The 26,642-nt window shown below is 46.6% G+C and overlaps 3 protein-coding genes across 6 annotated transcripts; 2 read left to right on the top strand and 1 right to left on the bottom strand.

Moving 5' to 3' along the window:
* Nucleotides 1-2,116: 2,116 nt before the first annotated feature.
* Nucleotides 2,117-10,305, top strand: LOC106599002 (ethylmalonyl-CoA decarboxylase). The gene is made up of 6 exons (XM_082958894.1): nucleotides 2,117-2,169; nucleotides 3,512-3,850; nucleotides 6,397-6,539; nucleotides 7,971-8,023; nucleotides 8,711-8,791; nucleotides 9,301-10,305. The coding sequence occupies exons 2-6, from the start codon at nucleotides 3,577-3,579 to the stop codon at nucleotides 9,713-9,715; spliced, it is 966 nt and encodes a 321-aa protein (XP_082815020.1). The 5' UTR covers nucleotides 2,117-2,169; nucleotides 3,512-3,576; the 3' UTR covers nucleotides 9,716-10,305.
* Nucleotides 10,306-10,753: 448 nt separating this feature from the next.
* On the bottom strand, nucleotides 10,754-14,387 carry LOC106572903 (large ribosomal subunit protein eL30). Of its 2 annotated transcripts, none has more exons than XM_045711633.2 (4): nucleotides 14,268-14,387; nucleotides 13,068-13,213; nucleotides 10,997-11,127; nucleotides 10,754-10,869 (listed from the first exon to the last, which is right to left on the bottom strand). In XM_045711633.2, exons 1-4 carry the CDS (start codon nucleotides 14,286-14,288, stop codon nucleotides 10,817-10,819), a joined length of 351 nt encoding a protein of 116 aa, XP_045567589.1. In that variant the 5' UTR covers nucleotides 14,289-14,387; the 3' UTR covers nucleotides 10,754-10,816. The 2 variants fall into 2 exon arrangements, with proteins under 2 accessions (XP_045567589.1, XP_045567591.1); XM_045711635.2 differs by lacking the exon at nucleotides 14,268-14,387 and adding an exon at nucleotides 13,975-14,136.
* LOC123723930 (F-box only protein 43) lies at nucleotides 14,364-26,236 on the top strand. 3 transcript variants are annotated; one of them, XM_082958887.1, is made up of 6 exons: nucleotides 14,364-14,668; nucleotides 15,262-16,338; nucleotides 16,942-17,427; nucleotides 19,234-19,336; nucleotides 22,855-23,043; nucleotides 25,678-26,236. In XM_082958887.1, exons 2-6 carry the CDS (start codon nucleotides 15,326-15,328, stop codon nucleotides 25,924-25,926), a joined length of 2,040 nt encoding a protein of 679 aa, XP_082815013.1. In that variant the 5' UTR covers nucleotides 14,364-14,668; nucleotides 15,262-15,325; the 3' UTR covers nucleotides 25,927-26,236. The 3 variants fall into 3 exon arrangements, with proteins under 3 accessions (XP_082815013.1, XP_082815015.1, XP_082815014.1); XM_082958889.1 differs by having other exon boundaries at nucleotides 22,855-23,257; nucleotides 25,678-25,851; XM_082958888.1 differs by lacking the exon at nucleotides 14,364-14,668 and having other exon boundaries at nucleotides 14,696-16,338.
* Nucleotides 26,237-26,642: the final 406 nt, after the last annotated feature.

Below are 26,642 nucleotides of genomic sequence, written 5' to 3'. Positions count from 1 at the left end.
TCAGGAGCAGGTAGAGAGGAAAGGTGGTGATATCAGGAGCAGGTAGAGAGGAAAGGTGGTGATATCAGGAGCAGGTAGAGAGGAAAGGTGTTAATATCAGGAGCAGGTAGAGAGGAAAGGTGGTGATATCAGGAGCAGGTAGAGAGGAAAGGTGGTGATATCAGGAGCAGGTAGAGAGGAAAGGTGGTGATATCAGGAGCAGGTAGAGAGGAAAGGTGGTGATATCAGGAGCAGGTAGAGAGGAAAGGTGGTGATATCAGGAGCAGGTAGAGAGGAAAGGTGGTGATATCAGGAGCAGGTACAGAGGAAAGGTGTTAATATCAGGAGCCGGTAGAGAGGAAAGGTGGTGATATCAGGAGCAGGTAGAGAGGAAAGGTGTTAATATCAGGAGCCGGTAGAGAGGAAAGGTGGTGATATCAGGAGTAGGTAGAGAGGAAAGGTGGTGATATCAGGAGCAGGTAGAGAGGAAAGGTGGTGATATCAAGAGGAGCAGGTAGAGAGGAAAGGTGGTGATATCAGGAGCAGGAAGAGAGGAAAGGTGGTGATATCAGGAGCAGGTAGAGAGGAAAGGTGGTGATATCAGGAGCAGGTAGAGAGGAAAGGTGGCAATATCAGGAGCAGGTAGAGAGGAAAGGTGGTGATATCAGGAGCAGGTAGAGAGGAAAGGTGGTGATATCAGGAGCAGGTAAAGAGGAAAGGTGGTGATATCAGGAGCAGGTAGAGAGGAAAGGTAGTGATATCAGGAGCAGGTAGAGAGGAAAGGTGGTGATATCAGGAGCCGGTAGAGAGGAAAGGTGGTGATATCAGGAGCAGGTAGAGAGGAAAGGTGGTGATATCAGGAGCAGGTAGAGAGGAAAGGTGGTGATATCAGGAGCAGGTAGAGAGGAAAGGTGGTGATATCAGGAGCAGGTAGAGAGGAAAGGTGTTGATATCAGGAGCAGGTAGAGAGGAAAGGTGGTGATATCAGGAGCAGGTAGAGAGGAAAGGTGGCGATATCAGGAGCAGGTAGAGAGGAAAGGTGGTGATATCAGGAGCAGGTAGAGAGGAAAGGTGGTGATATCAGGAGCAGGTAGAGAGGAAAGGTGGTGATATCAGGAGCAGGTAGAGAGGAAAGGTGTTAATATCAGGAGCAGGTAGAGAGGAAAGGTGGTGATATCAAGAGCAGGTAGAGAGGAAAGGTGGTGATATCAGGAGCAGGTAGAGAGGAAAGGTGGTGATATCAGGAGCAGGTACAGAGGAAAGGTGGTGATATCAGGAGCAGGTAGAGAGGAAAGGTGGTGATATCAGGAGCAGGTAGAGAGGAAAGGTGGTGATATCAGGAGCAGGTAGAGAGGAAAGGTGGTGATATCAGGAGCAGGTAGAGAGGAAAGGTGGTGATATCAGGAGCAGGTAGAGAGGAAAGGTGTTAATATCAGGAGCAGGTAGAGAGGAAAGGTGGTGATATCAGGAGCAGGAAGAGAGGAAAGGTGGTAATATCAGGAGCAGGTAGAGAGGAAAGGTGGTGATATCAGGAGCAGGTAGAGAGGAAAGGTGGTGATATCAGGAGCAGGTAGAGAGGAACGGTGGTGATATCAGGAGCAGGTAGAGAGGAAAGGTGGTAATATCAGGAGCAGGTAGAGAGGAAAGGTGGTGATATCAGGAGCAGGTAGAGAGGAAAGGTGGTGATATCAAGAGCAGGTAGAGAGGAAAGGTGGTGATATCAGGAGCAGGTAGAGAGGAAAGGTGGTGATATCAGGAGCAGGTATTTTTTTTTAAATGTATGTATTTTTTTGTATTTATTTTTTTAGCCCCGGTCCCCGCAGAAGGCCTTTTGCCTTTTGGTAGGCCGTCATTGTAAATAAAAATGTGTTCTTAACTGACTTGCCTAATTTAAATAAAGGTTAAAGAAAAAATAAAAATAAATAAATGTCGAGAGGAAAGGTAGTGAACTGACAGCACATTATGTTTAAATCATTTTTGAACGACCTATATAATTACTAGCCAGTACAGTGAACCTAAAAATGAGTATATACCACAATTCTCTTTGGTAATACTACATAGAATCTAACTTTCTGAATGATGGGAGTATTAGCTTGCCCTCGTGTGGCCAAGTTCCTTGTTCACTGGTTCATGTTTCCGGGGGGGGAGTTTCAATGTAACACCACAACATTGAGCTATCAGACAGCACAGGTTTGTGAATGATTTTAAGATGTAGCTTTTTATGTTATATCACCTAATGATCAGGTTGTTAGGGACGTTTTTCCACAGTACTTTGGGGATGTTATTAAAGTGTACGCTTTTAGAAATCCACATGTTTATAAGGGGATATAACTGAAGGACATGGCTAGTCAGCTAGCTCTTGCCCATCGCACGAAGACAACAACAATAAGGTGCCTTTGCATGGGTCAGATGCGCATGTGTAGATCTCTTAGTTGGGACCGGACGCATGTCCCTTGGACCTGAGCTAGTGTCTATCTGCCTCAGTTAGCACAGACAGGGGATTATTATGGGCTGGTAGCTGCACACATACGACCTAGCAACCAACTCTGGCCAACTGTTTTACAGTTCAATAACAGTGCTGATTCCCCTCTGTTTCCCTCCCTCTGTTCCTCTCTCTGTTTCCCTCCCTCTGTTCCTCTCTCTGTTTCCCTCCCTCTGTTCCTCTCTCTGTTTCCCTCCCTCTGTTCCTCTCTCTGTTTCCCTCCCTCTGTTCCTCTCTCTGTTTCCCTCCCTCTGTTCCTCTCTCTGTTTCCCTCCCTTGCTCTTCCTCTCTCTGTTTCCCTCCCTCTGTTCCTCTCTCTGTTTCCCTCCCTCTGTTCCTCTCTCTGTTTCCCTCCCTCTGTTCCTCTCTCTGTTTCCCTCCCTCTGTTCCTCTCTCTGTTTCCCTCCCTCTGTTCCTCTCTCTGTTTCCCTCCCTCTGTTCCTCTCTCTGTTTCCCTCCCTCTGTTCCTCTCTCTGTTTCCCTCCCTCTGTTCCTCTCTCTGTTTCCCTCCCTCTGTTCCTCTCTCTGTTTCCCTCCCTCTGTTCCTCTCTCTGTTTCCCTCCCTCTGTTCCTCTCTCTGTTTCCCTCCCTCTGTTCCTCTCTCTGTTTCCCTCCCTCTGTTCCTCTCTCTGTATCCCTCCCTCTGTTCCTCTCTCTGTTTCCCTCCCTCTGTTCCTCTCTCTGTTTCCCTCCCTCTGTTCCTCTCTCTGTTTCCCTCCCTCTGTTCCTCTCTCTGTTTCCCTCCCTCTGTTCCTCTCTCTGTTTCCCTCCCTCTGTTCCTCTCTCTGTTTCCCTCCCTCTGTTCCTCTCTCTGTTTCCCTCCCTCTGTTCCTCTCTCTGTTTCCCTCCCTCTGTTCCTCTCTCTGTTTCCCTCCCTCTGTTCCTCTCTCTGTTTCCCTCCCTCTGTTCCTCTCTCTGTTTCCCTCCCTTGCTCTTCCTCTCTCTGTTTCCCTCCCTCTGTTCCTCTCTCTGTATCCCTCCCTTGCTCTTCCTCTCTCTGTTTCCCTCCCTCTGTTCCTCTCTCTCTCCTCCCCTCTTTCCCTTCCTCAGTCCCTCTCTCCTATCTGTTTCTATCCCTCCATCCTTCTGTCCTACCTTTCCCTGGTAGCAGCAGCATGGTTCTGTCTGCAGCCGGTCAGCACCTCCTCAGGGTCAGTCGGCCTGGTGCCTGGGGGCAGCACCTCCTCAGGGTCAGTCGGCCTGGTGCCTGGGGGCAGCACCTCCTCAGGGGGATTGGATCTGTTTCCACCACTGCCAAGGGCTTCCAGGAGAAGGAGATCAGAGAGAAACTCCAAGCTTTCCCTGGGGGATCTATAGACCTCGTCAAACAGGAGTCAGGCATCGCAGTACTGACCGTCAACAACCCTGCTCGAATGAACGCTTTCTCTGGTATGGAAGCACTGTCTAATGTTATATTATATTCACTGATCTGACTGTTGCTCTTTGCTAACCTGCAATTCAGACTAAATATCACTCCGATTATCTTTGGTTTTCTCTTCACCAAACGGAGCGAAATATATATATATATATATATATATATATATATATATATAAAACTCTTTGTTTCTCCTGAGAATGACAGTGGGACTAAGGGGGCTGGTGCTCAATGAACTGGGTTGCGTTGAGTAGGGCACACTGTAGCAACAGATGACATAAAAATTTGTTTATTTGGATCCCCATTAGCTTTTGCAGCAGCTGCACTTCCTGGGGGCCCACAAAAAAACGGATACACTGATGAACAAGGACTTATAATACAACATCTAGAAACAATACAACATCTAGAAACAATACAACGTCTAGAAACAATACAACATATAGAAACAATACAACATCTAGAAACAATACAACAAAGCATTTAACAATACAACATCTAGAAACAATACAACATATAGAAACAATACAACATATAGGAACAATACAACATATAGAAACAATACAACATCTAGAAACAATACAACATCTAGAAACAATACAACATATAGGAACAATACAACATCTAGAAACAATACATCTAGAAACAATACAACATCTAGAAACAATACAACATCTAGAAACAATACAACATATAGAAACAATACAACATATAGGAACAATACAACATATAGGAACAATACAACATTTAGAAACAATACAACATCTAGAAACAATACAACAAAGCATTTAACAATACAACGTCTAGAAACAATACAACATATAGGAACAATACAACGTCTAGAAACAATACAACGTCTAGAAACAATACAACATCTAGAAACAATACAACATCTAGAAACAATACAACGTCTAGAAACAATACAACATCTAGAAACAATACAACATATAGGAACAATACAACATCTAGAAACAATACAACATCTAGAAACAATACAACAAAACATTTAACAATACAACATCTAGAAACTATACAACATATAGAAACAATACAACATCTAGAAACAATACAACATCTAGAAACAATACAACATATAGAAACAATACAACAAAACATTTAACAATACAACATATAGAAACAATACAACATATAGAAACAATACAACATCTAGAAACAATACAACATATAGGAACAATACAACATATAGAAACAATACAACATCTAGAAACAATACAACATATAGGAACAATACAACATATAGAAACAATACAACATATAGAAACAATACAACATATAGAAACAATACAACATATAGGAACAATACAACATATAGAAACAATACAACATATAGAAACAATACAACATATAGAAACTATACAACATCTAGGAACAATACAACATCTAGAAACAATACAACATCTAGAAACAATACAACATATAGGAACAATACAACATCTAGAAACAATACAACATCTAGAAACAATACAACATATAGGAACAATACAACATCTAGAAACAATACAACATATAGAAACAATACAACATCTAGAAACAATACAACATTTAGAAACAATACATTTAGAAACAATACAACATATAGAAACAATACAACATCTAGAAACAATACAACATCTAGAAACAATACAACATTTAGAAACAATACATTTAGAAACAATACAACATATAGAAACTATACAACATCTAGAAACTATACAACATATAGAAACTATACAACAAAGCATTGTGTGTTTGTGTCCCCTCACAGTCTCCGTCGTTCCATGAGATGTTGTTTAATCCGGTTTTTTAAAGGTCATTTTGCTGTTCGTTTGAGTAATTGGGAGGTGGGAGCTCCATTCAATCATGGCTCTGTATAATACTGAGCATTACCGTGAATTCATTTTGGACTTGGGGACTGTGAAGAGACCCCTGGGTGTCTGTGCATTACCGTGAATTCATTTTGGACTTGGGGACTGTGAAGAGACCCTTGGGTGTCTGTGCATTACCGTGAATTCATTTTGGACTTGGGGACTGTGAAGAGACCCCTGGGTGTCTGTGCATTACCGTGAATTCATTTTGGACTTGGGGACTGTGAAGAGACCCCTGGGTGTCTGTGCATTACCGTGAATTCATTTTGGACTTGGGGACTGTGAAGAGACCCCTGGGTGTCTGTGCATTACCGTGAATTCATTTTGGACTTGGGGACTGTGAAGAGACCCCTGGGTGTCTGTGCATTACCGTGAATTCATTTTGGACTTGGGGACTGTGAAGAGACCCCTGGGTGTCTGTGCATTACCGTGAATTCATTTTGGACTTGGGGACTGTGAAGAGACCCCTGGGTGTCTGTGCATTACCGTGAATTCATTTTGGACTTGGGGACTGTGAAGAGACCCCTGGGTGTCTGAGCTGAATGTTATTTGATTATGCGGACTATCTAGAATTCTCATCACACTTCATCTCTCGTCAATCCTCAACCTCATATTGAACATGTTCAGGTTGTACCTCCCTGTTTCACGCAGGTTCAAAACGTTTTATCCCTACTGAACACTACCCTGTTTTCCTCCAGGTTCTATGATGGTGGAGCTGGAGGAGAGGGTGTCCCAGCTAGAGGAGTGGACGGAGGGCAAAGGTCTCATCGTCCAGGGGGCTGCTGGGACATTCTGCTCTGGGTCAGACCTCAACGCGGTCAGGGCTATATCCAACCCTCAGGTCAGTCCTCAAGGTTGTCAGAGATATATCCAACCCTCAGGTCAGTCCTCAATGTTGTTAGAGATATATCCAACCCTCAGGTCAGTCCTCCATGTTATCAGAGATCTATCCAACCCTCAGGTCAGACCTCAATGTTGTCAGAGATATATCCAACCCTCAGGTCAGTCCTCAATGTTGTTAGAGATATATCCAACCCTCAGGTCAGTCCTCAATGTTGTCAGAGATATATCCAACCCTCAGGTCAGTCCTCAATGTTATCAGAGATATATCCAACCCTCAGGTCAGTCCTCAATGTTGTTAGAGATATATCCAACCCTCAGGTCAGTCCTCAATGTTATCAGAGATATATCCAACCCTCAGGTCAGTCCTCAATGTTGTTAGAGATATATCCAACCCTCAGGTCAGTCCTCCATGTTATCAGAGATCTATCCAACCCTCAGGTCAGACCTCAATGTTGTCAGAGATATATCCAACCCTCAGGTCAGTCCTCAATGTTGTTAGAGATATATCCAACCCTCAGGTCAGTCCTCAATGTTGTTAGAGATATATCCAACCCTCAGGTCAGTCCTCAATGTTATCAGAGATATATCCAACCCTCAGGTCAGTCCTCAATGTTGTTAGAGATATATCCAACCCTCAGGTCAGTCCTCAATGTTATCAGAGATATATCCAACCCTCAGGTCAGTCCTCAATGTTGTTAGAGATATATCCAACCCTCAGGTCAGTCCCCAACTCCCCTCACCTGGTTGTCTAGGTCTCAGTAAGGAACTCTCCTCACCTGGTTGTCTAGGTCTCAGTAAGGAACTCTCCTCACCTGGTTGTCTAGGTCTCAGTAAGGAACTCTCCTCACCTGGTTGTCTAGGTCTCAGTAAGGAACTCTCATCACCTGGTTGTCTAGGTCTCAGTAAGGAACTCTCCTCACCTGGTTGTCTAGGTCTCAGTAAGGAACTCTCCTCACCTGGTTGTCTAGGTCTCAGTAAGGAACTCTCCTCACCTGGTTGTCTAGGTCTCAGTAAGGAACTCCCCTCACCTGGTTGTCTAGGTCTCAATAAGGAACTCTCCTCACCTGGTTGTCTAGGTCTCAGTAAGGAACTCCCCTCACCTGGTTGTCTAGGTCTCAGTAAGGAACTCCCCTCACCTGGTTGTCTAGGTCTCAGTAAGGAACTCTCCTCACCTGGTTGTCTAGGTCTCAGTAAGGACCTCTCCTCACCTGGTTGTCCAGGTCTCAGTAAGGAACTCCCCTCACCTGGTTGTCTAGGTCTCAGTAAGGAACTCCCCTCACCTGGTTGTCTAGGTCTCAATAAGGAACTCCCCTCACCTGGTTGTCTAGGTGTTAACTGAAAGGAAAAGCCCAAAACCAGCAGACACTACCAGGCCCTCCATGGAATGAGTTGGACCTCCTGGTCTAAAACGATGCGTCTTGTCTTTCAGGATGGGATGAAGATGTGTATGTTCATGCAGAATGTCCTGACCAGGCTACTGAGGTAGGACCCTCTGTAGTAGGACCCTGCCCTCTGTGGTAGGACCCTGCCCTCTGTGGTAGGACCCTCTGTGCTAGGACCCTCTGTAGTAGGACCCTGCCCTCTGTGGTAGGACCCTCTGTAGTAGGACCCTGCCCTCTGTGCTAGGACCCTGCCCTCTGTGGTAGGACCCTGCCCTCTGTGCTAGGACCCTCTGTAGTAGGACCCTGCCCTCTGTGGTAGGACCCTGCCCTCTGTGGTAGGACCCTGCCCTCTGTGGTAGGACCCTCTGTAGTAGGACCCTGCCCTCTGTGGTAGGACCCTCTGTAGTAGGACCCTGCCCTCTGTGGTAGGACCCTCTGTAGTAGGACCCTGCCCTCTGTAGTAGGACCCTCTGTAGTAGGACCCTGCCCTCTGTGGTAGGACCCTCTGTAGTAGGACCCTGCCCTCTGTAGTAGGACCCTCTGTAGTAGGACACTGCCCTCTGTGCTAGGACCCTGCCCTCTGTGCTAGGACCCTGCCCTCTGTAGTAGGACCCTCTGTAGTAGGACACTGCCCTCTGTGCTAGGACCCTCTGTAGTAGGACCCTGCCCTCTGTGCTAGGACCCTGCCCTCTGTGCTAGGACCCTGCCCTCTGTGCTAGGACGTTCTAGATCAGTGTGTCATGCCAGATGCTCTGTGCCACACTAACCCATGTGTTCTCTGTTGAAGGCTTCCTCTGTTGTCTGTAGCTCTGGTGGAAGGGAGTGCACTGGGAGGAGGAGCTGAGCTCACTACTGCCTGTGACTTTAGGTACAGTAAGGTGACTCATCGTCCATAGATGGCACCATTGTGTTTATTCAACTTTAGGCCTACATCCAGATAGTGGAGAATCAAATCACATGTATTTATAAAGCCCTTCTTACATCAGCTGATATCTCAAAGTGCTGTACAGAAACCCAGCGTAAAACCCCCCAAACAGCAAGCAATGCAGGTGTAGAAGCACGGTGGCTAGGAAAAACTCCCTAGAAAGGCCAAAACCTAGGAAGAAACCTAGAGAGGAACCAGGCTATGAGGGGTGGCTAGGAAAAACTCCCTAGAAAGGCCAGAACCCTAGGAAGAAACCTAGAGAGGAACCAGGCTGTGAGGGGTGGCCAGTCCTCTTCTGGCTGTGCCGGGTGGAGATTATAACAGCACATGGCCAAGATGATAGAAAAGTAGAGTGCACATAAAAAAAAAGGCCTTTTCAAGAAATATCAAAACACAAAATCCACCAAGTTTCCAATAATCTCTAAACCAATGTCACGGTCTCTCCCTGCTAGGTTGATGGTGCCAGGCGGTATGATCCGGTTTGTCCATAAACACATGGGTCTGGTCCCTGGGTGGGGAGGTGCGGCTAGATTGGTACGCATCGTAGGCAGCCAGAACGCCTTGAAGATGCTGGGTGGCGCTTTGAAAGTAGACCCAGAGATGGGGCTTCAGATCGGGCTTGCGGACGGCGTCCTGGAGGGTTCCCTGGATGGGTCTGGAGCCAATGCCCTCCTGGAGGCAGAGCAGTGGTTGGGTTGCTACACCACAGGTCCTGCCTCGGTCATCAGAGCCATAAAGAACGTGGTGGTGTCTGGGAGAGAGCTCCCCCTAGAGGTGGCCCTGAGGACCGAGAGGGATGTGTTCGGGACAGTGTGGGGAGGACCGGCTAACTTACAGGCTCTGGCCAGTAAAGCCAAACACAAGTGAATTAACTAGTGTTGCGATTACATTGTATTCTCGTCCTAATGTTCTGGAGAAACGTAGAACGCCTGGAATGGAAGCCGTCCACCAACCCAAACTGAGAAGACGAGAATGCAACGTTGAGGGTCTGAACTCAACCAGAACACACTGAACTAGTGTTTTCATTCTGACGATTCTGTTGCTAAAAAAAAAAAAGTATCTTATAACAGACGCAAACGAATCCTACCTGTATTTGTCCAATAGCAACTATAGTTTTGAAACGTTTTGGACCCATTTGGCAGAATGAATACATCCCTGGACTATGCTCTGGGAGTTTGACAGTACCCAATGACAGATTTATATTGCTGTGTTGTGAGTGACCACTAACAATCAATTATTTTAGTTTAAGAATTGTCGCCGACTGTCGGGACAATGATATGGGTCCCATCTAACAGTGGTGATGTAATATTTATCAGTGGAGAGTCAGATATGATGCTAGTTGTGACATGTGAAGATGGTATTGTGCCTTTTGGCCTTTGTGGCTCTACTACAGTCCATTAACACCAGGGGTGACTGAACGCCAGGGGGGGACCCAACGCCAGGGGGGGGGACCCAACGCCGGGGGGGGACCCAACGCCGGGGGGGGGACCCAACGCCGGGGGGGGACCCAACGCCGGGGGGGACCCAACGCCGGGGGGGGGACCCAACGCCGGGGGGGGGGACCCAACGCCGGGGGGGGGGACCCAACGCCGGGGGGGGGGGACCCAACGCCGGGGGGGGGCCCAACGCCGGGGGGGGGGACCCAACGCCGGGGGGGGACCCAACGCCGGGGGGGGGACCCAACGCCGGGGGGGGGACCCAACGCCGGGGGGGGGACCCAACGCCAGGGGGGGACCCAACGCCAGGGGGGGGACCCAACACCAGGGGGGACCCTCTTCATTACAATGCAAGCTTGATGTTTTTTTTTCTAACAAGTGCCCACATTTCTTAGTCTCTTCCACAATTTCTTCCATTGTACTACAATTACATGGCAAATACTAAAAACATATGACAAAACAAACTCGGTGATCTTGAAGTCGATTTATTTAACAAAAACACATCTACAGAGAAAGAAGTGACTCAGCCAGACTACTTCTCCCCCTGTGGCTGATCAGGCATACTCCTGATGATGTCTGAATCCCCTGTGGACGATTTACAAAATAAATACAAGTTACATTCTATAAACCGGTCGTGAAAGAATAACAGTTTACACACACGACATGTGACAACATTTCACATTTGTCCCGTTTATCATGAAGAAAACCTCACCAGGGTCAATGATGGCCAGTGTACAGACTCTGAAGTACTTTCCACAGGCTGTGCCAAGCTCTATGTTGTTCCCACTGTAGTGGTGGACCCCAGTCTTAGCCAGCATAGCATAGTACTCTATCTCTGATTTCCTACAGGGAGAAGGGAAGAGTTCAAATCACTTTTAGGGTGGATTCACTGTAGTACAATGGGGAGTCGGTGGCTGAGAGGTGTGGCAAATCACTTTTAGAGTGGATTCACTGTAGTACAATATCGGTGCTGAGTTCAAATCACTTTTAGAGTGGATTCACTGTAGTACAACATCGGTGCTGAGTTCAAATCACTTTTAGAGTGGATTCACTGTAGTACAATATCGGTGCTGAGTTCCTATCACTTTTAGAGTGGATTCACTGTAGTACAATATCGGTGCTGAGTTCAAATCACTTTTAGGGTGGATTCACTGTAGTACAATATCGGTGCTGAGTTCATATCACTTTTAGAGTGGATTCACTGTAGTACAATATCGGTGCTGAGTTCAAATCACTTTTAGAGTGGATTCACTGTAGTACAATATCGGTGCTGAGTTCAAATCACTTTTAGAGTGGATTCACTGTAGTACAATATCGGTGCTGAGTTCAAATCACTTTTAGAGTGGATTCACTGTAGTACAATATCGGTGCTGAGCAGGACTGCATAACCTTCCCTGAGGGAAAGAGGCTTCTGTACCAGCCAAGTAGTAGCACACCCAATTCAAATAATCAGTCAGTTGAAATAAATTCATTAGGCTCTAATCTATAGATTTCACACAACTGTGAATACAGAGATTATGAATCTGTTGGTCACAGACACCTTAACAAAAAAGGTAGGGGCGTGGATAAGAACCAGTCAGTATCTGGTGTTTACCTCATGCAGGGCGACATCTCCTTCACATAGAGCTGATCAGGCTGTTGATTGTGGCCTGTGGAATGTTGGTCCCACTACTCTTCAATGGCTGTGCCAAAGTAGCTAGATATTGGCGGGAACTGGAACACAGTCGTACACTTCCATTCAGAGCATCCCAAACATGCTTAAAATGGGTGACATGTCTGGAGAGTATGCAGACCATCGAAGAACTGAGACATTTCCAGCTTCCAGGAATTGTGTACAGATTTCTTGCGACATGGGGCCATTCATCATCATGCTGAAACAATAGAGCCTCAGGATCTCATCACAGTATCTCTGTGTAATCAGATTGCTATCGTGTTTGTTGTCCGTAGCTTTGTGCCTGCCCATACTAGAACCCCACCTCCCCCACGAGGCAGTCTGTTCACAACGTTGACATTAGCAAACCCGCTCGACCACACAACGCCAAATGCACCGGGTACAGTTGAAACTGGGATTCATCCGTGAAGCGCGCACTTCTTCAGCGTGTCATTGGCCATCGAAGGTGACCATTTGCCCACCGAAGTCGTGTTTACGACGCCAAACTGCATTCAGGTGAAGAACTCTGGTGAGGACGACGAGCACGGAACTTAGATGAACTTCCCCTGAGACGGTTTCTGACAGTTTGTGTTGAAATTCTTCCATTTGTGCAAAACCCACAGTTTAATCAGCTGTCTGGGTGATTGGGCTCAGACGACCCCCACCCACACCCCCCACCGCAGGTGAAGAAGCTGGATGTGGACGTCCTGGGTTGGCGTGGTTACACATGGTCAAATTGGACGTACTTCTCTGGCAACAGCTCTGTGGACATTCCCGCGGTCAGCATGCCAATTGCATGCTCCAATCAAAACATCTGTGGCTTTGTGACAAAACTGCACATTTTATAGAGTGGCCTTTTATTGTCCCCCCCAGCACAAGGTGCACCTATGTAATGATCATGTTGTTTAATCAGCTTCTTGATAATCTATTCACCTGACAGGTGTGGCATATCTTTAGCGAAAGCAAAATGCTCACAACAGGGTTTAAAACATTTTTAAAAAAGTGAACACAATGTGAAAAAGCTTTTTTTTTGTGCGTATGGAAACTATCTGGACGGTCTTATTTCACTTCATGTCATGAGAAACAACACTTCACATGTTGCGTTTATATTGTTTTCGTTCCGTGTATTTACCTGAGGGCAGGTGTGTTGTTGGCCAGGATGACCAGCTTGGCTTTGCCCTGGCGGATCATCCTCTGAGTCTGTTTGTAGCCCAGTACGTATTTACCGCTCTTCATCACCAGCTGAAGCCGAGAGTTGATGGACTCCAGGGACTTTTTCTGGGGAGACAAACTGATTAGACGAGACCACGACTGTATAAATAGGATCACCCCGAGTGGCGCAGCGTCTCGGTGCTAGAGGAGTCACTACAGACCCTGGTTCGATTCCAGGCTGTATCACAACCTGCCGAGATTGGGGAGTCCCATAGGGCGGCGCACAATTGGCCCAACTTCGTTCGGGTTATGCCGTCTTTGTAAATAAGAATTTGTTCTTAATTGACATAGTTAAATAAAGGTTCAATTTAAAAAAAATGACAGAACACAAGGCAGTCCACGCATCATGTCAATATGAACCAGACCAGGCGAGGGCCCGGTTTCACAAAAGCATCTTACGACTAAGTTCATCGTTAGAACCTTCGTAGGAGCAATGTTAAATCTCCGAGCCGTTTCCAAAAAAAATCAGCACTACTAAAGTTGTACTTAAACGCGAGTTATTTATCGACTGCCGCAGACCACACGTAGAACAGCTAAATGCGTCGTTACCTGCGTTCCCCCCCACCCCACTGCGTCACTTTATACACAGAAGATCTCGCTAAACATAGAATCATAGAAGTTGCCAATGTTTTTATAATTGTTACAAACAAGGGAAGGAAATATGCTTAAATGAAAACCGCGATGACTGCATTAAAGGTGAATAGGCTGCATACGGTATATGCTACACAGGCCTACATATTTCAATGATATCTAAGTCAATTTAATGTTAATTCAATGGGGTTTCATTTTACTATTTGGTCAAATGTATATGAATGGAGAAAGCTTACCCGAGATGAGCGCTGCCTTTATTACACATGCCTTAACGACGCACCTACCGAACGTTGTCGTGGTGTTTTTGGGAAAACGCATGATACATCTACCGAACTAGGAAAGATGCACCGTAAAGACACTCGTAACCCTAAAGTTCCTTCGCTAACGAGAAGCGCACCCTGCTTGGTCACTCACACTGGTATAAATGAACGATTTGAAAATAACATTTACCCATCACCGATTAAGTTTAAGGATGTGCACAAACATTTCTATAAATGAACGATTTTTTTTTTTCCAATCGCAAACTCACAGTTTTCTTAGTGGCCACCATGTCTGCAGTTTAGATGTTACTAGTGATTACAATCTTGCGTTGACATGAACCGGAGAGTTTCGTTAAACGCACAGCACCCTACACTGTCAGGGAGTTGAATGAAAGAAGGACCACAACTCCCAGACTACAGTGCGTGTGTTTGGAAAACTAATCATCGCGAGAAGTGGAATGAGATGTGCAGCAGACTGGCACCAGATTTGAAAACATCTCAGTCCTAAACAAACACACACCGTTCATTACGAGGACGAGGAGACGGGCAGGTATACGATACATCTCAGTTCATTACGAGGACTAGGAGACGGGCCGGTATACGGTACACCTCTTTGGAATGAATGTCCGACATTTCTAGCTACATTTGAGGTTTTCCTTTTGGCTCTGAAGTAAGTAAACAACACTAAGTGTCTTTCTGAAACAATAGCTAGGTAAGTAACGGTAGCTAGCTTGCTACTAGCTAGCTAGCGGGCTAATGGGTCTCTCTAGGGACAGAGGGGAGCCAGTGGACCCGGACTCAGTCCAGGTTTTTTTTGGCGGTCGCGGTGTAGTTTTGAGCGGGTGAATGGTAGCCATGGAGATATCTAGACGGAACATTTTAAACCCCGAGCGAGGGGATTTAAACGCCGTTTATCAACGGCTCACGACAGCATAGCAACGATGGATTTGTTGTCACTGTCGACGATAGTTAGCTTCTGGTTGTTTTTGTTTTATCCACTTGGAAAGTCGCTACTCTCATAACCTGTTAGCTATTGACCACTTCTTTTTTTTAAATCGTTTTTTTTTAGCTATAGTCAGCTAGATAGATATATTTGTATTTTCCAAAATTGAGTACACGTTACATGTTTGTCCAATTGTCTAATTTTAGCTAACTAGCTAGCTACATTAACTTAGGGTTAACGTTAGCAAACTAGCTTACAACAAAAGTGGCTTAACACTTTGTTTTTGTCTAACTGCATTGTTTTTCTATGTCCTCTCACAGATCAGTTTGAAACACCAGACCAGTCACCTGGTGAATATTTGTGTTTCTACATCTGAAAGGGAGTATGGAGCAGTGTCTCAGACCAGATGTCAATTTCCACAAAGACCAGCAATATGGAGCTTGTCAAGACAGTGGATACCTGGACAGTGGTTACAGCTCTAAAATTGAGTTCGGAGACGATTTTAACCTCTCACGGTGTTGTTCTTCAGACGGTTTTCATGAAACGCCTAAAGAGAACGTTTCACAGAAATGCGAACCTCTGTCACCCAGCAAGAACAGACAAAAAGAGGGCGTCAGAAGTCCACAGAGAGACATTCTGAAGAACGGCTGGTGTGAAACTCCTAAAGTATCCAGGAGAGAGCCGTTGCTGAGACGGCGTCTCCTTATGTCTAAATCTGCCACCGAGGGTAAAACTACAGACGATACAGAAACATCATGCACTAAAAGGACAGACTCGTCAGCGAATGGGAGAACTGAACACTGCTCAAATGTGGTCTTTGACTCACCAGATGCCTTTACTATTGGAGCTTTGGCTACAAGCACTTTAAAACCAGAAGATGTGCTTCTCTCCGGCAGGAAACTGCGCCTCCTCTTCTCTCTTGTAAAAACCTCAACACTTGAAGATGGTAAATGCAACATGACCAACGTCACTCTCTTTGAGAGAAAGGCGTTTGCTACGTCGCTCTCAGATGCAGACCTGGGAGAGAGCAGTGTCCTCTCAGACCTCTCTACCACTGATATGCAGGAAACCCCACACTGTAACAGAATAACACCCTCGGTGAAAGACAATTTCCAGACTCCAGTCAACAACAGCGTAGCGGCTGACCTCTCAGACAGCCTGAGTATCCTGAGCACCCCTACTCCTAAATACCACTTTGACACCCCCTCCTCCACCCCTACTCATAAACACTATGACCGCTCTGTGTCTGAGGACAGCGGCTTCAGCTCCTTGGCTCTGGATAAATCCCAGGACTCCACGCTAGACAATGATGGTTCCTTCCAGGAGATGCTGCTGTCGTCATCAGGTAGCTCCAGGTGCAAGGAGACCCCCAGCAGGCTGGCTGAGATGAAGAGGAGGTAGGCTCCATAGCTTTTTGACTTCCATTGAACGACCTAGAACAGTGTTTGTCATCGCCAATCCTTGTACCCTCAACAGTGTGTGTGTATGTATATGTATATATATATATACACACACACACACACACACACAAATGTGTGCTGTTGGGGGGGTACTCAAGGACTGGAGTTGAGAAACATTGCCTTAGAACGTTTCAGTGTTGTATATTTATGGCGTTTTGTAGCTAATTATTGTAATATTTAATCATTTTAGTTGTACTTGGTGTAATTCAGTTTGTTGCTTGTTTCTGTAACCGATGTGAAATGGCTAGCTAGTTAGCGGTGGTGCGCGCTAATAGCGTTTCAATCGGTGACGTCACTCGCTATGAGACCTTGAAGTAGTTGTTCCCCTTGCTCTGCAAGGGCCGCGGCTTTTTGTGGAGCGATGGGTAACGATGCTAACGATGCTTCGAGGGTGACTGTTGTCGATGTGTGCAGAGGGTCCCTGGTTCGAGCCCAGGTTGGGGCGAGGAGAGGGACGGAAGCTGTACTGTTACACTTCCAGGTTTTTCTTTTTGTAAAGTTATTTATGAAGTTTAAAAAATAAAAATAAATGATCATCAGGTCCAGACTGGAACGCCAGCGTCGCCTCTCCACTCTCCGAGAGGGGGGTTCCCAGTCTGAGGGGGACCGGGACGTGAGGAACCTGGCAGCCCACAGAGCTCATCGCAGAGAGAAGAACCTGATATCCCAGGGACATCTGGAGCGCGGCATCTTCAAAGAGGATGACGACAGTGACGTCTTCCTGGATGTGACGCCGCCGAAAACAACCACTGCTAAGCTAGAGGACCTGTCCTTCACGCCGGCCCTACAGATGGTCCAGGCCATGTCCCAGAGGACATCCAGGATGTTGCTGGAGCACACCAGTCTGGAGGAACTGCTGAGGGTCTCTGAGAAGGAGACCTTCAGGACCGACATGCCCCTGGCTGGGCTGATCGGCAGGAAGATGGGCCTGGGGAAGGTAGACATCTTTACTGAGCTAAAGAAGAAGAATCTCAGACACATCCTGGCTAAGATCCTCAATCAGCTGTCCTCTGAAGATGTCTATAGGTGAGGGTTTTATACACTACCTCCAGAAAGTATTCATACCCCTTGACTTATTCCACATTTTGTTGTTACAGCCTGAATTCTAAATTGATTATTTTTTTTCTCTCTCTCACAATACACCATAATGACCAGTGAAAACATGTTTTTAGAAATTGTAGCAAATTTATAGAAAATTTTAAATACAGATATCTCATTTACATATGTATTCACACTCCTCTGAGTCGATACTTTGTAGAAGCAACTCTCGCGGCGGATACAGCTTTTGAGTCTCGTCTTGGGTATGTCTGTCAGCTTTGCACATCTGGATTTTTGGATTTTTATTCCTTGTTTCCATCAGTCCGTTCTCTCCCATAAAGCCCAGATTGGTGAAGTACTGTAGAGACTGTTGTCCTTCTAGAAGGTTCTCTTCCATCTCAGCCAAGGGGTTCATGGTGACTTCTTGTCCGGTTGCTCAGTTTGTTCGGACGGCCAGCTCTAGACAGAGTCTAGGTAGTTCCGTATTTGTCAATTTCCTAATGACGGAGACCACTGTACATTTACATTTTAGTCATTTAGCAGACGCTCTTATCCAGAGCGACTTACAGTAGTGAATGCATACGTTTCATTAAAAAAAAAATCTCTGTACTGGTCCCCTGTGGGAATAGAACCCACAACCCTGGCGTTGCGAACACCATGCTCTACCAACAGAGCTACACGGGACTGTACTCTTGTAAACTTTCAACACTCAAATTGTTTTATACCCTTTCCCCAGATATATGGCTCATCACGGCTCTCTACAGACAGTTCCTTGGACTTCATGGTATAGTTCCTGCTCTGATATAACCGGTCAACCCTGGGACCTTATATAGACAGGTGTGTTTCTCTCTAAATCATGTCCAAACCATTGAATTGGATACAGGTGGACTCCAATCAAGTTGTAGCGACGTCTCACGGATGATCTACGGAAAATCGGATGCAACCTGAGCTCAATTTGGAGTGTCATAAAACAAAGGGGTCTGAATACTTAAGTAAATAAGATTTCTGTATTTCATTTTTATAAAATGTGGACAGATTTGAAAACATGTTTTCACTTTGTCATTTTGTTGAGGGGGTTATTGTGTGCAAATGGGTGAGGAAACAATACATTTTGAATTCAGGCTGTAACACAACAAAAATGTGGAATAAGTCCAGGCGTCTATGAATACTTTCTGAAGGCAGTGTGATACAGATTTACTGACGTGTGTGTGTGTGACATATGGAAACACTTATCTCCCTCACTAGCTTTAAGCACCAGCTATCAGAGCAGCTCACAGATCACTGCACCTGTACACAGCCCATCTATAATTTAGCCCAAACTACTACCTCTTCCCCTACTGTATTTATTTTATTTATTTTGCTCCTTTGCACCATATTATTTATATTTGAACTTTGAACTTTATTCAAATTATAATTCTACCATTCCAGTGTTTTTCTTGCTATACTTTATTTACTTTGCCACCATGGCCTTTATTGCCTTTACCTCCCTTATCTCACCTCATTTGCTCACATTGTATATAGTCATATTTTTTTTTCTACTGCATCATTGATTGTATGTTGTTTTACTCCATGTGTAACTCTGTGTTGTTGTATGTTGTCGAACTGCTTTGCTTTATCTTGGCCAGGTCGCAATTGTAAATGAGAACTTGTTCTCAACTTGCCTACCTGGTTTAAATAAAGGTGAAATAAATCAAATAAAAATAAATAAATAAATATGTAATCAAAACGCTTGCTAGAACATTATATAACACATCATTGTCATGACATTGTTGCGTGTGTTCTGCTGGTCTACAGGGTTGGTCAGGTGTCCCATAGCTGGAATGAGATCATAGTTCAGAACAAGATGTCCAGCCGCAGGAGGAGAGACTACCTGAAGGACGTCAAGGCAGCTCTGGAGGTGAGGTTGTCGCCTGTAACCGTGTTTCAGCATTGATATAGAGAAGCGCTATGTCTGGGCCCGTATTATTAGTGTCACAGTGGGAGTGCCTGAACTAGGATCAGGCCCCATCTGTCCGTGTAGTCTTGTTCATTAGGATCTAGGATCAGGTCCATGTAGTTTTATTCATTAGGATCAGGTCCATGTAGTCATTAGGGTCTAGGATCAGGTCCATGTAGTCATTAGGGTCTAGGATCAGGTCCATGTAGTCATTAGGGTCTAGGATCAGGTCCATGTAGTCATTAGGGTCTAGGATCAGGTCCATGTAGTCATTAGGGTCTAGGATCAGGTCCATGTAGTCAGTAGGGTCTAGGATCAGGTCCATGTAGTCTTAGTCATTAGGGTCTAGGATCAGGTCCATGTAGTCAGTAGGGTCTAGGATCAGGTCCGTGTAGTCAGTAGGGTCTAGGATCAGGTCCATGTAGGGTCTAGGATCAGGTCCATGTAGTCTTAGTCATTAGGGTCTAGGATCAGGTCCATGTAGTCAGTAGGGTCTAGGATCAGGTCCATCTAGCCAGTAGGGTCTAGGATCAGGTCCATGTAGGGTCTAGGATCAGGTCCATGTAGTCTTAGTCAGTAGGGTCTAGGATCAGGTCCATGTAGTCTTAGTCAGTAGGGTCTAGGATCAGGTCCATGTAGCCAGTAGGGTCTAGGATCAGGTCTGTGTAGTCATTAGGGTCTAGGGTCAGGTCCATGTAGTCAGTAGGTTCTAGGATCAGGTCCATGTAGCCAGTCGGGTCTAGGATCAGGTCTGTGTAGTCATTAGGGTCTAGGGTCAGGTCCATGTAGCCAGTAGGGTCTAGGATCAGGTCCATGTAGGGTCTAGGATCAGGTCCATGTAGTCTTAGCCAGTAGGGTCTAGGATCGGGTCCATGTAGCCAGTAGGGTCTAGGATCAGGTCCATGTAGGGTCTAGGGTCAGGTCCATGTAGCCAGTAGGGTCTAGGATCAGGTCCATGTAGCCAGTAGGGTCTAGGATCAGGTCAGTGTAGCCAGTAGGGTCTAGGATCAGGTCCATGTAGCCAGTAGGGTCTAGGATCAGGTCCATGTAGGGTCTAGGATCAGTTCCATGTAGTCTTAGTCAGTAGGGTCTAGGATCAGGTCCATGTAGTCTTAGTCAGTAGGGTCTAGGGTCAGGTCCGTGTAGTCAGTAGGGTCTAGGGTCAGGTCCGTGTAGTCAGTAGGGTCTAGGGTCAGGTCCGTGTAGTCAGTAGGGTCTAGGGTCAGGTCCGTGTAGTCAGTAGGGTCTAGGGTCAGGTCCGTGTAGTCAGTAGGGTCTAGGGTCAGGTCCGTGTAGTCAGTAGGGTCTAGGGTCAGGTCCGTGTAGTCAGTAGGGTCTAGGGTCAGGTCCGTGTAGTCAGTAGGGTCTAGGGTCAGGTCCGTGTAGTCAGTAGGGTCTAGGGTCAGGTCCGTGTAGTCAGTAGGGTCTAGGGTCAGGTCCGTGTAGTCAGTAGGGTCTAGGTTCAGGTCCGTGTAGTCAGTAGGGTCTAGGGTCAGGTCCGTGTAGTCAGTAGGGTCTAGGGTCAGGTCCGTGTAGTCAGTAGGGTCTAGGGTCAGGTCCGTGTAGTCAGTAGGGTCTAGGGTCAGGTCCGTGTAGTCAGTAGGGTCTAGGGTCAGGTCCGTGTAGTCTTAGTCAGTAGGGTCTAGGGTCAGGTCCATGGAGTCTTAGTCAGTAGGGTCTAGGATCAGGTCCGTGTAGTCAGTAGGGTCTAGGGTCAGGTCCGTGTAGTCAGTAGGGTCTAGGGTCAGGTCCGTGTAGCCAGCAGAGAACTGGAAGGAGAGACGGCCAAAGGAGGAATTGGCTTTGGGGGTAACCAGAGAGATATACCTGCATGGAGCGCGTGCTACAGGTGGGTGCTGCTATGGTGACCAGTGAGCGGAGATAAGGCGGGACTTTATCTAGCAGGGACTTGTAGATGACCTGGAGCCAGTGGGTTTGGCGACGAGTATGAAGCGAAGGCCAGCCAACGAGAGCGTACAGGTCGCAGTGGTGGGTAGTAAATGGGGCTTTGGTGACAAAACGGATGGCACTGTGATAGACTGCATCCAGTTTATTGAGTAGGGTATTGGAGGCTATTTTTTAAATGACATCGTCGAGGATCGGTAGGATGGTCAGTTTTACGAGGGTATGTTTGGCAGCATGAGTGAAGGATGCTTTCTTGCGAAATAGGAAGCCAATTCTAGATTTAACTTTGGATTGGAGATGTTTGATGTGAGTCTGGAAGGAGAGTTTACAGTCTAACCAGACACCTAGGTATTTGTAGTTGTCCACAAATTCTAAGTCAGAACCGTCCAGAGTAGTGATGCTGGACAGGCGGGCAGGTGCAGGCAGCGATCGGTTGAAGAGCATGCATTTAGTTTTACTTGTATTTAAGAGCAGTTGAAGGCCACGGAAGGAGAGTTGTATGGCATTGAAGCTCGTCTGGAGGGTTGTTAACACAGTGTCCAAAGAAGAGCCAGATGTATACAGAATGGTGTCGCCTGTGTAGAGATGGATCAGAGTCTCACCAGCAGCAAGAGCGACATCATTGATGTATACAGAGAAAAGAGTTGGCCCAAGAATTGAACCCTGTGGTACCCCCATAGAGACTGCCAGAGGTCCGGACAACAGGCCCTCCGATTTGACACACTGAACTCTATCAGAGAAGTAGTTGGTGAACCAGGCGAGGCAATCATTTGAGAAACCAAGGCTGTCGAGTCTGCCGATGAGGATGTGGTGATTGACAGAGCCGAAAGCCTTGGCCAGGTCAATAAGTACGGCAGCACAGTTTCTTATCGATGGCGGTTACGATATCGTTTAGGACCTTGAGCGTGGCTGAGGTGCACCCATGACCAGCTCTGAAACCAGATTGCATAGCATGTAGTCTGATTCATTAGGATCAGGTTCACGTAGTCGTTAGGGTCTAGGATCAGGTCCGCGTAGTCGTTAGGGTCTAGGATCAGGTCTGTGTAGTCGTTAGGGTCTAGGATCAGGTCCGTGTAGTCGTTAGGGTCTAGGATCAGGTAGTCGTTAGGGTCTAGGATCAGGTCCGTCTAGGATCAGGTCCGTGTAGCCAGTAGGGTCTAGGATCAGGTCCGTGTAGTGTCTAGGATCAGGTCTGTGTAGCCAGTAGGGTCTAGGATCAGGTCCATGTAGTCTTAGCCAGTAGGGTCTAGGATCAGGTCCGTGTAGTCTTAGCCAGTAGGGTCTAGGATCAGGTCCGTGTAGTCTTAGTCATTAGGGTCTAGGATTAGGTCCATGTAGGGTCTAGGATCAGGTCCATGTAGGGTCTAGGATCAGGTCCGTGTAGTCTTAGCCAGTAGGGTCTAGGATCAGGTCCGTGTAGTCTTAGCCAGTAGGGTCTAAAAGGACAAACTGATCCTAGATCACCACTCCTACTGAGACACTTTATGAATATCGCTCCAGTCAGATTTTCATTATATATTTACTACAGGGCTACTTTCACCAACACTGTTCATTTCCTGTGTGTGTGTGTGCAGCTTGGCAGTGCAGTCCACGTCCCTGATGCAGAGACCAGGTTGACCCTGCTGAGCCGGTCTGTCCTGAAGTCAGTCCAGGCCCAGTCCAGGACCCCCAGTACCAGCATCCGTGGTACCCCCCAGTCAGGAACGGCCACTTTAACCCCCGTCCAGCACAACTCAGCCAGCAAACAGAACCTGTTCATACAGGTGAGTCCAGGCCCAGTCCAGGACCCCCAGTACCAGCACAACTCAGCCAGCAAACAGGACCTGTTCATACAGGTGAGTCCAGGCCCAGTCCAGGACCCCCAGTACCAGCACAACTCAGCCAGCAAACAGGACCTGTTCATACAGGTGAGTCCAGGCCCAGTCCAGGACCCCCGTCCAGCACAACTCAGCCAGCAAACAGGACCTGTTCATACAGGTGAGTCCAGGCCCAGTCCAGGACCCCCAGTACCAGCACAACTCAGCCAGCAAACAGAACCTGTTCATTCAGGTGAGTCCAGGCCCAGTCCAGGACCCCCGGCCAGCAAACAGAAGCCCAGTAAGTTTATCAAATCAGCCAAATGTGGATCCCTCCGTGTAGACAAGGACACTAGCTCTAATGTTGTATTGTGGATCCCTCCGTGTAGACAAGGACACTAGCTCTAATGTTGTATTGTGGATCCCTCCGTGTAGACAAGGACACTAGCTCTAATGTTGTATTGTGGATCCCTCCGTGTAGACAAGGACACTAGCTCTAATGTTGTATTGTGGATCCCTCCGTGTAGACAAGGACACTAGCTCTAATGTTGTATTGTGGATCCCTCCGTGTAGACAAGGACACTAGCTCTAATGTTGTATTGTGGATCCCTCCGTGTAGACAAGGACACTAGCTCTAATGTTGTATTGTGGTTCCCTCCGTGTAGACAAGGACACTAGCTCTAATGTTGTATTGTGGTTCCCTCCGTGTAGACAAGGACACTAGCTCTAATGTTGTATTGTGGATCCCTCCGTGTAGACAAGGACACTAGCTCTAATGTTGTATTGTGGATCCCTCCGTGTAGACAAGGACACTAGCTCTAATGTTGTATTGTGGATCCCTCCGTGTAGACAAGGACACTAGCTCTAATGTTGTATTGTGGATCCCTCCGTGTAGACAAGGACACTAGCTCTAATGTTGTATTGTGGTTCCCTCCGTGTAGACAAGGACACTAGCTCTAATGTTGTATTGTGGTTCCCTCCGTGTAGACAAGGACACTAGCTCTAATGTTGTATTGTGGATCCCTCCGTGTAGACAAGGACACTAGCTCTAATGTTGTATTGTGGATCCCTCCGTGTAGACAAGGACACTAGCTCTAATGTTGTATTGTGGATCCCTCCGTGTAGACAAGGACACTAGCTCTAATGTTGTATTGTGGATCCCTCCGTGTAGACAAGGACACTAGCTCTAATGTTGTATTGTGGATCCCTCCGTGTAGACAAGGACACTAGCTCTAATGTTGTATTGTGGATCCCTCCGTGTAGACAAGGACACTAGCTCTAATGTTGTATTGTGGATCCCTCCGTGTAGACAAGGACACTAGCTCTAATGTTGTATTGTGGATCCCTCCGTGTAGACAAGGACACTAGCTCTAATGTTGTATTGTGGATCCCTCCGTGTAGACAAGGACACTAGCTCTAATGTTGTATTGTGGATCCCTCCGTGTAGACAAGGACACTAGCTCTAATGTTGTATTGTGGATCCCTCCGTGTAGACAAGGACACTAGCTCTAATGTTGTATTGTGGATCCCTCCGTGTAGACAAGGACACTAGCTCTAATGTTGTATTGTGGATCCCTCCGTGTAGACAAGGACACTAGCTCTAATGTTGTATTGTGGATCCCTCCGTGTAGACAAGGACACTAGCTCTAATGTTGTATTGTGGATCCCTCCGTGTAGACAAGGACACTAGCTCTAATGTTGTATTGTGGATCCCTCCGTGTAGACAAGGACACTAGCTCTAATGTTGTATTGTGGATCCCTCCGTGTAGACAAGGACACTAGCTCTAATGTTGTATTGTGGATCCCTCCGTGTAGACAAGGACACTAGCTCTAATGTTGTATTGTGGATCCCTCCGTGTAGACAAGGACACTAGCTCTAATGTTGTATTGTGGATCCCTCCGTGTAGACAAGGACACTAGCTCTAATGTTGTATTGTGGATCCCTCCGTGTAGACAAGGACACTAGCTCTAATGTTGTATTGTGGATCCCTCCGTGTAGACAAGGACACTAGCTCTAATGTTGTATTGTGGATCCCTCCGTGTAGACAAGGACACTAGCTCTAATGTTGTATTGTGGATCCCTCCGTGTAGACAAGGACACTAGCTCTAATGTTGTATTGTGGATCCCTCCGTGTAGACAAGGACACTAGCTCTAATGTTGTATTGTGGATCCCTCCGTGTAGACAAGGACACTAGCTCCAATGTTGTATTGTGGTTCCCTCCGTGTAGACAAGGACACTAGCTCTAATGTTGTATTGTGGATCCCTCCGTGTAGACAAGGACACTAGCTCTAATGTTGTATTGTGGATCCCTCCGTGTAGACAAGGACACTAGCTCTAATGTTGTATTGTGGATCCCTCCGTGTAGACAAGGACACTAGCTCTAATGTTGTATTGTGGATCCCTCCGTGTAGACAAGGACACTAGCTCTAATGTTGTATTGTGGATCCCTCCGTGTAGACAAGGACACTAGCTCTAATGTTGTATTGTGGATCCCTCCGTGTAGACAAGGACACTAGCTCTAATGTTGTATTGTGGATCCCTCCGTGTAGACAAGGACACTAGCTCTAATCTCTGTTTATATTGTGTTCCGTCCTCCTAGGTGGCCAAAACCCTCTTCACTGACGAATGTCTGAAGCCCTGCCCTCGATGCCGCCACCCTGCTAGGTGTCACTCTGTGAAAATGGAGGGTGTTTGTAGCAGCGTCGACTGCGGCTTCCAGTTCTGTACCAGCTGCCTTTGTGCCTTCCACGGGTCCAAAGAATGCGCCAGCCTGTCGGCCAAACGACGCAGCAAGAAGGACGTTCTTCCCGGGAGCGCTCAGAGCAAACGCAATGTCAGGAGATTGTGAATGTGTTTTTTTATGTGTAGTTGTTTTTGTAATTATTTGTACTTCCTGTTCCCCTTTTTTTTTAAAATTTGTTTAGCTTGGATGTGTTTTTAATTATGGGTCGGAGAGGAGCACTGCCAGTAGAATCGATCAGAGATGAAATGGTTACTGAATGCTGGGCTCCTCCCGAGCTAATTCATTGACGTACAAGAATGTTGTCTCTCTCTTCCCAACTGAATTTTCATGGGTTTTATATGAATGTTTCTGTATACTACTGTATATTGTCTACATTTACACACATTTATTTTAATAAAGTTGTACTTTTTACATATTTATTTGACGTTGTCTCATAGGCATGTGAACAAGGACATAGGACAAATATTAATTGAATTCAGCTCAGCGTTCAACACCATAGTTCCCTCCAAGCTCATCGCTAAGCTAAGGATCCTGGGACTAAACACCTCCCTCTGCAACTGGATCCTGAACTTCCTGACGGGCCGCCCCCAGGTGGTGAGGGTAGCTAGCAACACATCTGCCACGCTGTTCCTCAATACTGGAGCTCCCCAGGGGTGCGTGCTCAGTCCCCTCCGGTACTCCCTGTTCACCCACGACTGCATGGCCAGGCATGACTCCAACACCATCATTAAGTTTGCAGACGACACAACAGTGGTAGGCCTGATCACCAACAACGACGAGACAGCCTATAGGGAGGAGGTCAGAGACCTGGCCGGTTGGTG

Source organism: Salmo salar, chromosome 02 (genome assembly GCF_965601325.2).
Source record: "Salmo salar chromosome 02, fSalSal1, whole genome shotgun sequence".
NCBI lineage: Eukaryota > Metazoa > Chordata > Actinopteri > Salmoniformes > Salmonidae > Salmo > Salmo salar.
The sequence above is the reverse complement of the archived record's forward strand: the minus strand, read 5'-3'. Positions and strand labels throughout refer to the sequence as shown.